General features: G+C 44.0%; 1 protein-coding gene across 9 annotated transcripts in view; it reads left to right on the top strand.

Moving 5' to 3' along the window:
- SGMS2 (sphingomyelin synthase 2) overlaps window positions 1–10,240 on the top strand; it is an 81,958-nt gene extending 71,718 nt beyond the window's left edge. For all 9 annotated transcript variants that reach the window (XM_084756234.1, XM_084756232.1, XM_084756240.1 and 6 more), the window contains exons 5-6: window positions 4,433–4,599; window positions 5,921–10,240. In XM_084756234.1, the coding sequence (XP_084612360.1) occupies window positions 4,433–4,599; window positions 5,921–6,124 (371 nt within the window). In that variant the 3' untranslated portion in view covers window positions 6,125–10,240. The remainder of the gene's footprint in view (window positions 1–4,432; window positions 4,600–5,920) is intronic.
- Window positions 10,241–15,228: the final 4,988 nt, after the last annotated feature.

Raw genomic sequence — 15,228 nt, 5'->3', positions numbered from 1 at the left:
TTCTTCTTCTTCTTCTTCTTCTTCTTCTTCTTCTTCTTCTTCTTCTTCTTCTTCTTCGTTTTTTGGTCTTTTGAGACAGGGTTTCTCTGTGTAGCCTTGGCTGTCCTGGACTCACTTTGTAGACCAGACTGGCCTTGAACTCACAGCGATGCGCCTGCCTCTGCCTCCCGAGTGCTGAGATTAAAGGCATGCGCCACCACACCCTGCCTTGAGATTATGGTCTTAATTTCTTGGTTCTGTTCAGAAGTTTTAGAGATTTTAGGTTGGAGAGATGGCTCAGACAGTAAATTATTTGCTGTTGCAAACATGGAACTCTGAGTGTGGATCTCTGGCCCTCCTGTAAAAAACAAAAAACAAAAAACTGGATGCAGTGGCACGTGCCTGTCATCCCAGCATTGGGAATATTTGGGAATATAGAGACAGTATGGTACTGTGTGGGGAAGGAGCGCGTGGGGGGGGGGGGGAGGGAGGCAGGCACGGCGTGTCCCTGGGGCTTGCTGATAGCTAGGCCTGTTGGCTCAGTGAGTGTTTTCATTAGGGTTTCTATTGCTGTGAAGAGGCACCATGACCAATGCAACTGTTATCAAGGAAAACTTTCCATTGTGGTTGGCTTACAGTTTCATAGGATGAGTCCACTATCATCATGGCGGGAAACATAGCAGCGTGCAAGCAGATGTGGTGCTGGAGGAGCCGCAAGTTCTACATCTTGATCTGCAGGCAGCCGAAGGGGACTGTGTGGCACACTGGGCGTGGCTTGAGCATAGGAGACCTCAAAGCCAGCCTCCACAGAGACACACTTCCTCCAACAAGGCCACACCTCCTAATAGCGCCACTCTCTGTGGTCACATGAGTCTGTGGGGGCCATATCTACCAAACCACCACAGTGAGCTTCAGATTCAGTGAGAGACCCTGCTTCAAACTCAAACAGTGAGGCAAAGAACAACAGAGGAAGACGCTTGACATTGGCCCCTCCAGCTTACACACACACACACACACACACACACACACACACACACACACACACACGCATGCATGCAAAACACGCACACACATGCAAAACAAACACACAGAGAAACAAGAAAAAAAGAAACGAGCCATTTCAAGTTGTCTGGTCTTATACGATTGTTTAAGAAGTCTACTTATTGATAAATAGGGCTGTAGAAAAGCAGGTTATGACTAAGTCTATATACAATATAGTTTTCCCATGGCATGATTTTTTTAAGTTATATAAGTTTACATATGGCACGGGAAGAATTATATTTTTTCCAACAACTTTTGGTGCCAAATAAAAAAATCAGATCTTCACTGCCTAGTATAAATTCAGCTGTATCGTTGGCCTTCTATGTGCACGGGGTGCTCTGTGGTTGCACCTGTCCTATGGTCACCGTCTCAGTCATAGCTGTCTTGTTTCCCAGAGTAAGCTGAGGCTCCGGTGGGTCCTCTGGAGAGTCTGCTTCTAGAAGAAGTACTGCTTATTATATGTGATTACCCCCCTGCCTGTGGATCATTCTGGGTTCTTCTCTTGCTAGTGCTCTGGTTGAAAGCAGAGTTACATTGGAAGGGCATACTGGATCAGGACCATGTCACTAGTTGACATGACTGGGTTCAATTGCACCAATAAGCTCATGGGAGCCTGGATTCTTTAGAAACCATGCCCTGCAGAAGTCAGCTGTGGCTGTTAATACTATATGTCTGGCCTTGTCATCAATGGATTTTCTTAGTGCTTGCCACAGTCTAATGCCAACTGTGCTGGAGATCTCACACAGACAATGAGGTCCATTTTTTGTCATGTCTTTACTCGATGCTATCCCTGCTACAGTAAGAGAACAAGCGGGATTCCCATTGGCCGCTTTGTTTGTTTTCCAAAATAGCTTTTACTAGCTGGATGTGGGTAACTAATGGGGCTGAGGCAGGAGGGTTGTTTAAGGCTATGTAGCGAGACATTTTGTCAAAGCAATAAATAGCAGGAAAAAAATCTCAGTGGGTAGAGAGGGGAGAGTGGGTTGTGGTCTCAATGTGGCATCATGGAAAACACATTTTCATAGAAGGACACAGGAGGGTTTCCCAGAATCCCTAAAAACCCCACCCTCGATGCCAACAGTCATAAGATAGCCATCCGGGCCACAGTGCTCTCCCCCCACCCCCACCCCCATTTCGGCTCTGTTCCTGGTGACCCATGGTACAGAACAGCTCTAAAGCCCAAACATCCTGTGCTTTTAGTAAGTCCCCGATGGCCAACGTGTAGCAAAGTAGGTCAGATGTGAAACTTCAGGAGGGCTGGACCATGGGGCTGCAGAACGCATTTAATGAGACCTTGAGCGTTGCTAGGGTTGCCTCTGCTTTCAGTGTTCTAATGCAATAGCCACTGGACTGGGTCTGGGCCCCCCTGAGGCCCCTCCTGGCATTTAAATCCAAGGATTCCTTAAATTATCTTGGGGAATGTAGAAGCAGGGTGAAATGCTTAAGAAATGATGAGGAGCAAACTGAAATGAGAGAATCAAATATAGGGCTGTGGATGTACTTAGAATCCACAGAACTGTAGCTGTTTTGCCAAGAATTTTTTTTCTTTCTTTTCTTTTTTTTTTTTTTTCTTTTTTTTTTTTTTTTTTTTTTTTTTTGGTTTTATGATATAGTCCCTGGACTGATTTGTAGACCAGACTGGCCTCACATTTAAAGAGATCTGCTTCTCAAGTGCTGGGATTAAAAGCATGCACCACCACACCCAGCCCAAGAATCATTTTGTGTACAAACAATAACTGTTTGGGTCATCTGGAATTTTGGGGAGTCAGCCTTATGCTCTTCAAGCACTCTCTTACAGTTGAGCACGTATGTTGCTATGAACGTAAACAAAGTTTAATATGAAAATGATTTCAGTTTATTAGACCACTAAACTTTTATTGCGAGACAGTAAAGCTTTAAAATAGAAAGAAACGGAATGGTGCCAGATGGCCAGATAACTAAGGCGTAGGCGGTTTCAGCCATGTCTGTCCCGAACACTCCAGTGAGAAGGAGTGGAGGTTGTGGCCATATTAGCCCGATGCATAACCCAGTTCTCTCCCAGCCGCTCAGTGCAAAGAATTTCTCAGTAGCCTCAGCAGGAGGCTAAACTTCTGTAGGGAGACGGCGAGAAGCCAGAGCCTTCCCCTGGAGAGCTGCACCATGCTATCTGCAACTGTGGACTATACGTGCAGTAAACATCGAACCCCGACCCAGATCTAGCCAATGGACAGGACATTCTCCACAGTTGAGTGGAGAGTGGGGTCTGACTTTCACACGAACTCAGGTGCCCCCTATTTGACCACGTCCCCTGAATGGGGAGACCTGGCGGCACTCAGAGGAAGGATAGCAGGCTACCAAGAAGAGACTTGATACCCTATGAGCATATACAGAGGAAGGAAGTCCCCCTCAGTCAGAGTCATAGGGGAGGGGAGTAAGGGGAAAATGGGAGGGAGGGAGGAATGGGAGGATACAAGGGATGGGATAACAATTGAGATGTAATATGAATGAATTAATAAAAAAATTTTTTAATGGCTGAGAATCAAATCTTGCTTGCCACAGTGACATTCCCCATTACAGATGAAAAAAATACACACCTGAAAAAGTAAAAGTAAGCTTAAGACTTCAAAATACCTCTGCTTACTCATTTTGTCCCCCTTATTTTCATAGACCTTTTCTATTGGCCTGTGCTATTTCTCTTCCATTGGGGTCATGTATATGAGCTGGTATGGGCCAATTCTAGCCAACCTAAATAATAATTCTATTCTCTACTTCATTTTTTTTTTCTTTTCTCTTTTCCTTTTGTCTTTTGTTTGTTTTTCAAGACAGGGTTTCTCTGTGTAGCCTTGGATGTCCTGTAGACCAGGCTGGCCTTGAAATCAGTGATTTGCCTGCCTCTATCTACCAAGTGCTGGGACTACAGTAGTATATCAATGCACTCAGCTATTCTCTTTCATATTAACTTATTGATGATGGAAAGGCCTGGAATATCTCATTGTCCATCAACCTCCTTGTCAAAAAATGGGAAAATTGATCAATGTATATGAATGGATATATTTCTGGACATAATAAAATTCTGTATATATGTGTATGTATATATATATGTATGTATACACACACACAAACACACACACACACACACACACACACACACACACACACACCCTGAGAGTGACTGCCCCATACCTGCTAATTCACTTCCCTCCACCCTCTCTCTACCTGAGCAAACTGAGGCAGCACATTGCCATAGCAATCTTTAATTGTTCTGCTTGAGGTTATTGGGACAACTGTAAGATGTAGCTCAGGGAGAGAACATTTTCTTAGCATGTGTAAGACCCTGGGTTCCATCCTCAGCCCTCCCATCCCCCGCCCCAAGTCAGTCAGCTAGTCATGCCATCTCTGGGAATCTTGCTAACTGTGCTCTCCCACTGCCTAGATTCGCCTCGTCACTTCTGGTGGTATCACTTGGTCTGCTGGCTGCTCAGCGCCGCCGGGATCATCTGCATTCTCGTAGCACATGAGCACTATACTGTGGACGTGATCATTGCCTACTACATCACGACGCGACTGTTTTGGTGGTACCATTCCATGGCCAATGAGAAGGTGAGAGCAGTGGCAGTCCTTAGAGGAGGAATGTCCTTTACATGCCGGGGACCCACGTTCATAGACGGGGAGTTTTAGATAGCTTCGTGGGAAGGACTGTTGTTGCCGCCCAGCTATGTGGTTTTGTCAGTTCAGCTAAATTTACTGTTGTTGCAGCTTATTTAAAAAAAAAAAAAAACCAGCAACAACAAAAAACTTAACAAATATACATGTGTGTGGATTAAGAACGTTATAAAATTATGGACAATATGTTTTGCCAGTCCAGCTGGTTTACACTGGAACTGAAGGAGTGAGTACACACACAAACCGAAAACTTAGGAACCCTCTCTGTAAAAAAAAAAAAAAAAAAAGCATTAGGGTGCAGGTTAGTAAGGGGTGCCCCCTGCCTCAGCAATTATATTTTGGGGTGATCAGAACCTCCCCCCCATTATCTTCTCATTCATCCTTTTAGTGCTTCCTCAAATGCCACTCCCTTCACCCCATCCTGGGAAACATCTCATTTCTCTTGTTCTCTCCCTTTGGACCCAAGGTTGCCTCACCAACCCACACCCACACCCACACCCACACCCACACAACAAAGGTTTTTCTGGCTTTGGTAATATCCTTGCTGTAATACAGTTGGTCTGTTTGCAATGACTGATTTATCTTGGAAGACATTTCCCCATGGTTGTGATGGATGTGGTAGGTGCATGGTATGGTATGGTATGGTGTGGTGTGTGTATGGTGTGGTGTGGTGTGCTCTTTGTGTGTGTGTGTGTGTGTGTGTGTGTGTGTACGTACATGTAAGATCTATAAGCAATTGATTTGTCACTGATGAAAGACCTACACAGAACCCTTGGTGTCCACTGCCCTTTCTGTGGATCCCTGGATCTCACCCTGTTGCTCGGCCACTCGCTCTGTGGGCCCCTGCCTTCATTTGCCTGATTACACACTGATGTAGATGCTTCCTGACACCTCAACCAAAATCTCCATCTTTCTCCTCGAGTGTGTTCAGCCTTCTGAGTCGTCCTCCCTCTCCTCCTTGACCCTTATATCTGACCAGAGCACTTCCTGGAGATGCTTCCCTTGAATGCTGTCCATGTCTATCCCTGGGCCACCTCTTTAGGGAGCTGCAGGCCAAGGTCTCATGAGCCACAGAAGGCAAGGCATGGGGCCAAGGTCAAAGCAGAGCTGGGGAATAGGCAGGGTGGTAGGTAGTTAGTGCCATGGGATTTCACTTCTGTTCACCTTCTAAGTTACAAGAAAAAAAAAAGCCATTTAACTAAGAAATCTAGACTGCATCTCTGAGCCACGCCTTATTCCGTTTTCCCCATCTTTACAGAACTTGAAGGTTTCTTCCCAGACAAATTTCCTATCTCGGGCTTGGTGGTTCCCCATTTTCTATTTTTTTGAGAAGAATGTCCAAGGCTCGATTCCTTGCTGCTTCTCCTGGCCGCTGTCCTGGCCCCCTGGCTGCTTCAAGTCATCGTGTAAAAAGTATTCACGGGTCCAGAAGATCGGAGAGGACAACGAGAAATCTACCTGAGCTGCCAGTGGGGCAGCAGCTTTTACACCAAAAGAGTCCGTGCTGCGACCGAAGGCACAGCTTTATATTTATTTTCAGAGAACTGACTGGTAAATGAAGTGGACCAAATTTTGTGCAGAAGATCAGAGTGATGAATGAAGTATTACCTTTTGGCTTTCTTTTTTTTTTTTTTTAATTCATCCCAAGAAACGTATATTTTCCTGCAGCTCTTCGTTAGTTGATGACAAGGCCCCCAAAACTGGGATTGTAAAGAGGCGGTAAAGAACACGCTGTGCCTCTCCTCATTTCTTCCTCCACTTCTGCATTCTTTCCAGATTGTCTTCCCCCATCAGGGTCACAACAATTTGCTAATGTTTTGAATAAAATGCCTGCATATGTATGGCCACTGTGTACATACCCACAGTTGACGGTAGGAGAGCTTTCCATCACGCAGCTTAATGAGGGTCACAGTAAAAGTGGGTCACAGGTGGGTCAAAGTCAAGGTCACTTTGTGTCTGCCCTGTGTAGGAGAAGGTTAGGGTGTTATCCTGGATTCGCTTTGCCACTACCCCCTCCCCAATGCACTATGTATGACTTTTACTTTTTTTTAAAGAAGGGGTGTTCCAAGGAAACATGAAAGTGACACACCCTTGGATTTTTTTTCCCCCTATGTGTGGAGTTTTCACTTTCAAGTCTATGACATACACAGGAAGCATGAGGCTTTCCTGCTATACACGTTAACTGCTGCCTGCCTGGAGCCCAGGGCTGTTAAAGGCACCAGCACAGGCTATAAACACAGTTGAACAATGTTCGCACTCACTGGGGAGCAAGCTTGTGCTACCCTTTTAGCTTGGGCCCTGCTGGGACGCGTTTCTCAGGGAAACCTAGAGAAACCTTTGGGCACAGTCCACGAGAACAGTTTCTTAAGTTAATACTGTGCATCGCAGGAAAGGCAAGATGGGTCCCGAAGGTTTTTACTGTTTCCTTGCCTTTCAGCAAGATGCTGAAAGTATCTCCCTAAGTGCTCCTAACGGCACCCACCACCACTGAGCAATTTCACCTTCGTCCTGTGAACAGTTTAGTTACACGTGGTGCTGCACTTAAACATGCCATTGGCATCAGCGCTCCAGACAACTACAGCAACCCCATGGGAACAGGGGACAGCTTTGTCTGATGTGAAGCGATGGATGTTTAAAGTCTGGTGGCTTTAAGAACTATCTGACTTAGTCTGAACATGACTCAAGTGCTGGTTCGCTCTCACATAATCTTTGCCTTGATTTCCTTAACATCTAGAAGGTTAGTTTGTGAAACTTCTAGAGAGAGAGAGACACCCAGTGGAAGGGCGCAGTTACATTCACACTGGTGAGAAGGGAGAGAGAGGCCTCTCCCCCGCCCCCTCCCCCCACACCTCCCCGAGTTATCCTTGAAAGCTAGTCAGCCTTGATTGTTCAAATTAAACTTTAAAGTGCTTGGAGGGAAAGCACAATGCCAAGGTTTTCAGAAGGACCGTTGCCTTCTGGTGCTACACTTCTGTGTATGTGTTCAGAGTGTCTCTTTTTCTGTGGTTCGGGGTGGGTAAAGGAAATAAAGGCCACTGGATTCAAAGACAAGGGAGGAAGATTCTCAAACCTGGCTGTCCTCACAGGAGCAGAAAGTCTAACCGTCTTTCGCAGACTTTGAAACACAGGGATTTTTTCCCCCAAGTATTTTTTATTGACTAGGCCAATAATAAATGCATGCCCAGTTTACCTTGTACTAGACACAACTGTATACAGTTTTCCACATGTCTGTTTCCTCAGCTTTGTGGCAGAACAGAGTGTTTTGCTCGGAAATACTAGTTTAACCTCTGTGTCTGATTATGGGAGTGTTGTTTGACGCTGACACCCAGGCTTTGGTCTGTCAGTCTCTCATTGAAACAAAACTCCTGAAAGGCCTATCTAGCTGTGCCTGGGCTTCTCCATGTTTCTTCAGTTAAGGGAAATGCTTGGGCCTTATTATATTGCGTGTTGATCGTTGGGAATCCCCGAAACAATAAAGCTTGCATTTGGCCAAGTACCAGACTATTAAAAACAATACCATCACGTTCTAAGTGAAAATACCCATGAGTCTTGTGTGGCCAGTACTACTGCCATGTCTCTGTATTTGCTGTGGCTCTCTGATAGGATGCTGACAGGGAAGCACATGGCCTGAAAATAAGAGCGGGCGTCGCCAAGGTTTCAAGATGCAAAAAATAACAGAAACTCATTTCAATGTATGAAAGCAAATTTGAGACTTAATATGCCATTTCGGGATAAAAATATAGATAATTATGATGTTGCCTTCGGAACAGTAACTTTATTTTTGAGATGGTCTCATCTCACTGTGTAGCCCAGATTGACCTCCAACTTTTCAATTCTCCTGCCTCAGCATCCTAAATGCTGGGATTGCAGGTGTCTGCTCCCATGCCCACCCAGCCCAGAGCAGTAAATTATTGCAGCACTTTTCCTTTACCAAGTACAGTGCAGATCTTTCCCCATTATCTTGGCTTTTGTGAGCCTAAGCTCCTGTTGGAAGGCTTTCCTTTCGTGTCCTGCTTCTGGGGAATGTCTACAAATGCCACATGTCTTTTCTGAAGCCTCCCAATGGAAATGGGGCTCTCTCAGACTTCAATATTTGAGCTCCTCCAATAAACCTGAAAGCGGAAGCATCTTCCCATTAGTTCCTCCTGATCTAATGTTGACTGTCCTTTGAGTTCCTGGCACCCCAGGAAGCAGTGGCTGAGACTCAACCCTTGAAATCTCTGGGCAGGTTTTGTGGCCTTGTTCCTTGCTGTATTACCAGCGCCTCCTTGTGGCAATATGTCATGTTTGGACTGCAAATGCCACTTTAAAAATATATTTTCAAGGTTTCTCTAAAGTTAGTTTGCTTGACTTTTGTTGTTGTTGTTGTTCAGTTTTTGCCAAAATTTGAAATTGTTATGAGAAAGAAAGTATTTTAAAGACATTGTAAATCCTTCCCATAGGGAAAGAGCTCAGAATCTATCTGATCAAAGAATATTTGCTGGTCATTTTTACCTCTTATGTCACAATCATTAATATCTAGTCTATAACTACAGACTTTGTTTACTTCAAAACCAAAGTCAACTGTCTCATCTTTATTTATGTGCTAGAATTCATCATTTCATTTTAATTGGTAGTTCTTTTCTTGTTCCATAAATATTTTACATTTTTTGTTATTATTTTGGTTTTGTACTATAAAACTGATTAAAAATTTAAGCTGGTCTTAACACACCTCTGTAGTGTGAGGAAATGTGAGAAGGGATTTTTGTTGTTGTTGTTGTTAGTATTTTTCCTATTGTTGTTCTTTGAGATAGGGCTTCTCTGTGTAGCCCTGGCTGTCCTGGTACACACTCTATAGACCAGGCTGGCCTTGAACTCAGAGATCTGGTGCCTCTGCCTCCTGAGTGCTGGGATTAAAGGCGCCTACCACCACCACCATCTGGCAAGAATTCCTTAATAGTTTACATGTCTAAGTCAAATGTAAGTTATATGCATTGTGTTAGAACCTTTTCTATATGTATAAAAATTTCTAATATTATTGTTTTTAATGCTGTTGTGTTGCAATAATTTAGCTCCTTTGACTCATTTAACAAAACACATCTCTTATGAAGAAGTGCTCTTGACTTCGATGTCTGTGTACCCAAAGATACGTTTTTATACAGATAGAGGCCTTGTAAGCGCTGGTTTATTACTCACTGATCTTACTGTACTGTGTTCTTAATCAAGAACGACAAGAGTGGGTCACTGTAGAATTATTTTAAACTGTCCTTTAAAAGAAAGAGGAGACGCTGTGAGCTAATCTAGTTGCCAAGTGGGAATTCATTATTTAATTTACCTCCTATGCAATGATTAATGCTGCAAAAATGTTCAGTTAATAAGTTACAGTATGTTCACAAAAGAAATATCTTTACAAGGTATGAGAGGCAGCCAGTTGCATTCTTTTGGAAATTTACTATACTATTTCGATGTGTTAAAGTGCCTTGTTGTAAAGTAAAATTTTAAGTCTAGAATTCATTATTTTCCTGACCTATATTTTTCATTATGATTATCTACTGTGTGCTGTTGTAATCATTTTATTAAATGCTTACATTTTAATCAAGTGTGACTTTCAGTCTCTTATTCTACTCACTAGTATCTTTTACATGTTTAAAAACGTACTAGTGTGTGAGTGTGTGTGAGTGTGTGAGTGAGCAGGGATAGGTGGAGGCAGAAGTCAAAGGACAACATTGTGGAGTCAGATTTGTTCTTCCCCACCAGGCTCACACAGCAAGCATGCTTACCCACTAAGCCACCTCATAGTGTCTCAGTCACTGATCTGTCACATGGGAGTTAAGTTTTCATTGTTGATTTGTTTTAAGAGAAAATGTCCTTTGTTTAGAAATAAATGTATTTTCTGTGCTCATGAAAATATTCTGGGAGGGATGTAGGAAATGACCAGTTTATATTTAAATTTAAGTGCTTGAGTAACAAAACTATTTTTTGCTTCTATTCAGAAGAATGTGTACTTGGTTTCTGGCCTACACATGCCTAAAGCTGTATTTGCCTAGTAATTGCACAGTATTTGCACAGTAATGTCGTCCATCTTTCAAAATAGGTGTCAGCATTCCTTTCCATTCAGAAGTTGTGTTCTTTGGTTTTCAGAGGATGTAGTAAGAGCACAAGAGGGGCGGTGATGGCTGGAGAGGTGACTTGGCAGTCAAGAGCACCAGCTCCTCTTCCAGAAGACGCAGGTTCAATTCCCATCACCCATATGGCCGCTCACATAAGGTTTGTCTTGGACCTGAGACAATTCCTCCTCCTCTTCTTCCTCCTCCTCCTCCTCCAACCCCAGGTCCAAGATATCTGAAACCTTCACACAGATATACATGCAAGCAGAACACCAATGCACATAAAATAAAGTCATTTTTTAAGTACAAAGAATTATTTTCTTCAAACATTTTTTTGGATGAGGATAAACTTCAATTAAAGGAATTGTAAGTAAATTAAATATTTTATTTTTCCTAGCCATGGATTTAAGGTTTAAAAAAAAAAAAATTAGAACATTCGTGGGTGGAAAAGAAATCAGTTATACGATCCAATATTCTGATCATTACTGTTCTAAGAAACAAACTTAATAGTCCCTGAAGACACGGAGGGTCTTTTCTGTCCCCCCAGTTCTGAAGGAAATGTCACAGGGGGATGGGGGGTGGGGACAGTACTAACCTAAATTGGACTCCTTAGTCATTTCCAAGGCAGCTTTCAGAAGGTTATTTTTAGACTCCCTGATGAAGATGAGAGGAAAGGTAGTAAAGGCAGTCCAATAGGATGAGGGAGGACAGTGAGGGGGAGACAGTAGGGCTCAGAGATGGGGCTGTGGGGAGTGGTCCCGGCTTTAACCCTGGGCTGTCTAAAAGTGATAGAGCAGCGGTCCACAGAGGAGATGTGCCAATTCTGCCAGGGTAGCTGGAAAGTTCACCCCAGTGATGGGCATCCTGTTGGAACAGCAGCAAGCTGCTGCACAGGGCCTCAGCCTCAGTCCGTGGCTATCTAGAATGTGTGATACTGATGGGAATTCTTGCCCATTTAACTAGGTGCAGGCCAGAGCCTCCACTAACAGGCTCATTGGTCCTTTTGTTTTCTTTTTAGGAAGCCCCTGGTGGGCTTCCTGTGAGAGCATCACTGTCTCCCAGTGCCTTAAGAAGTGCTGATGGGATGGACTATTCTGGACCCACAGTTCTCTTAAGCTGCTCCCACTATGGAGCCACATGTCAGAACTGTGTGCAAAGCTCCTGAACAAAAAAAAAAAAAAAAGCTTGTCATCCATGCTTGGTGAGAGGCTTGTATTCCAGTTACTGATTTTAGAGGCAGGGTGTAGTAGTGTGCCCAAGAGTTCTGGCACCAGGATTAGACAGCAACCATGGGTGGAAATCTCAGCTAGTGTCACTGTCAGGTTTGCACAATCTGTCCCCACCACATTGGAAGATAGAGCAGCGTCACCTCCATGCTTATTTTAACAATAGGCTCAGCTCCAAGGTGCCAAGGGTGTTCTGTTCGGAGATTATTCTGGTCATAGGCTTGTAAAGAGCCTTCATTCGCTTCAGATAGTGATCATTCTGCTTAGAGGTGACTCAAAGTTGTAATGGATGACATTCATCTCCAAAGAGAGAGGAAAACAGCAAGCTAAGCTTTGTTCACTAGGTACCGACCGAAGTGCCAGTTTGTGCCACGCCCCAGAGCTGCTGATAGAGAAAGCCCTGCCGCTGGGATGCAGTGCAGAACTCACCCATAACAGCTGGGGGGAGGGGCTTGAATGAGATGTCCCTCACGCTCTTGGGTATTTGAACACACGGCCCCTAGTTGGTGGTGCTGGTGGGAGAGGCTGGAGGGTGTGGCCTCACCAGAGCTGACGCAGGGCACTGGGGGATGGCTTTGGGAGCTAAAAATGTGCCGCATTTCTAGTTCATTCTGTGCTTCATTCTTGAGGTTCAAGGCGCGCTCCTGTCACCATGCCTGCTGCTTATGCCATTTTTCCACGTAATGACAGACTCTCGCCCCTCTGGAAATGTAAACCCAACAACAAATCTTTAAGTTGCCTTGGTCGTGCTGTTAGAGAAAGAACCGATACAGCTGCTAAGTCAACTAGTGAAAAGTTCCGATCACTAACCAACAGCGGGGGCCAGGAAGCAGGGAGGCAATTACTTCCGGGGCTAAACTGTCGCTTGATTTTATGTTGCTTCCTTTTTTTTTTTTACATTTTTGACGAACTACAGTTCGGCCTAGATTTTGTTTCATCCAAATGCACCTAACCATAGGCCCTCAGCGTATATTTGCTGAGCATCTCAGGGATGCAAAGCCAAAGGTCATAATTACTTCGAGGAGATGCAAACAATACTGATGTGGCATCCATCCTGAATTCCTCAGTGTCCTTCGCCATGGAACTTGGGGGAATAGGGTATCCAAAGCAACCATGTTGACACTGGCCTTTGTCTCTGGCCCAGGAACCTATACTAACTTGTTTGCTTTCTAAACAGTCACAGCTACATCACCGATGTGACAGCTAGTGTTTAATCTCCTTCTAATAAAACAAAAATATCAGAAGTGTAAAGTGATTACTGCCTGGGAAGATTAATGGATTACACACCTGTGTGTATACCTATAAAATGAACTTTTTTGTTTGTTTGTTTTTGTTTTTCGAGACAGGGTCTCCGTGTAGCCTTGACTGTCCTGGACTCGCTTTGTAGACCAGGCTGGTCTCGAGCTCACAGAGATCCGCCTGCCTCTGCCTCCCAAATTCTGGGATTAAAGGCATGCGCCACCACTGCCCAGCTATAAAATGAACTTTTAATTCAAATGTGGCACATTTAATGAGGCATAGCATTTTATACATAGTCTTTGATATATATTCTTTAATTTTCCCAAAACAGCAGCACAGGAAAGGGGGTAACCAAATCTCATGAGATGAGAAAGTTGATCGATATTGCAGTTGGACCTTGAGTTTTGTTTCCACTGGCTGTACTTTGCTACTTTTTTTGTCATAATTCCAAGACCATAATCACAGCTCGTTAAAGTTACACCTGGCTACATTCCAAATGGAGAAACTTGTGCAAAATGGCCTTGAACTCAAGAGAACCCCAAGGTTTGAGCACACAGGCTGTTAAGAATAAAGCAGTTGTCGACACAATGCCTGCCATTTCCACATTTTTGAATGCCAACTTGATGCATGGATTGCTTCTGCTGTACTTTTCCAGAAACTTCTAGAAACGCAGGAAATTCCTAGTGTAGTTTTTTTTTTCCTAACAAAACAAGAACTACTCATTTCAGTAAAGTAATCTGTGTCTCACCCTAGCCCTATTGCATTTGACTGTGGAAGAATGGTCATTTTACCTTGCCCTCTGGTGCTTGAAGCTGTCTGGTGTCACACAAGAAGCAGGGTTACTGTAGCTTACTGTTAATCAGTGAGCCAACCTGAAAGACCTGCTTATGTGTATCGAGACAAGCACTAGAGACTGGCCATTCTCCACTTGTCTTAAGGTTCAATTATATCAAAGGTAGTTAAGCTCAAAGGTAGAAATAGGTGTTAAAGTTCATACTGTAACACAAACAGCTTTCCTAAATGAGGTAGTGAGGAGCCTGCTGCCAGAGCTGCTTAAAACACAGCTGCCTAGGCTGGGCGCTTTGCTCGGTGTAATGTGCTTGCCAACATGCATAAGGCCCTCGGTTTCACCCTCTGCCCTTCACCTTCAGATTTGGCTAACTTGAAAAATAAATAAATAAATGTTTGCTGGGCATGTCAGGGGTGCAAGGCCAAAGTTCAGAGTTACTCAATGGAGATGCAATTAATAACCAAAGGAGAAAGATAAAATCACAGGGGAAAACTGAAAATGTCAGAGGTGATGATGAAAACCTAAAGGAAACAGTGAAAACAAGGGAAGTTTGCTTTGGGGGCCAGCAAGGTGGCTCAACAGGTAACGAGGATTATTGTCAAGTCTGACAACCCGAGTTTGAGCCCTGGGACCCATATGGTGTAGAGAGAGCTGGCTTCCACCTGTATGCTCTGATGCCCACATGTGTCCCACAGCATGAGCGAGCAAGCACACATACAAACTGTCAATCAACTGACAATCAACTAGGAAACCACAAAACTGGCTAAATGTCCATTGACGTCAGACCAGTGATTCTCAGCCTATGGGTCATGACTTGGTTGGGTTTGGTATCTGATATACTGCATATCATATATTTACATGAAGATTCATAACAGTTTAGAAACAATCATCCTGAGTGAGTTAACCCAGCCCTAGAGAGCTGGAGAGATGGCTCAGTGGTTAAGAGCACTGCCTGCTCTTCCAAAGGACCCAGGTTCAATTCCCAGCACCCACATGGCAGCTCACAACTTTCTGTAACTCCAAGATTTGACACCCTCACACTAACACACATAAATTTAAAAATTAAATAAAAATATTTTTTAAAAAACCCAGCCCTAGAAGGATACACACGGTATATACTCACTTATAATTGGATACTAGGCCAACATGGATGTTCTCTGGGAGTCTTCACTCAGAGGGGGACTGAGACAGATGCTGGCACTCCATGTGAGAGTGGAATGGGAGA

Source organism: Acomys minous, assembly GCF_964271855.1.
Source record: "Acomys minous genome assembly, chromosome: 14".
Taxonomy (NCBI): Eukaryota; Metazoa; Chordata; class Mammalia; order Rodentia; family Muridae; genus Acomys; species Acomys minous.
The sequence above is the reverse complement of the archived record's forward strand: the minus strand, read 5'-3'. Positions and strand labels throughout refer to the sequence as shown.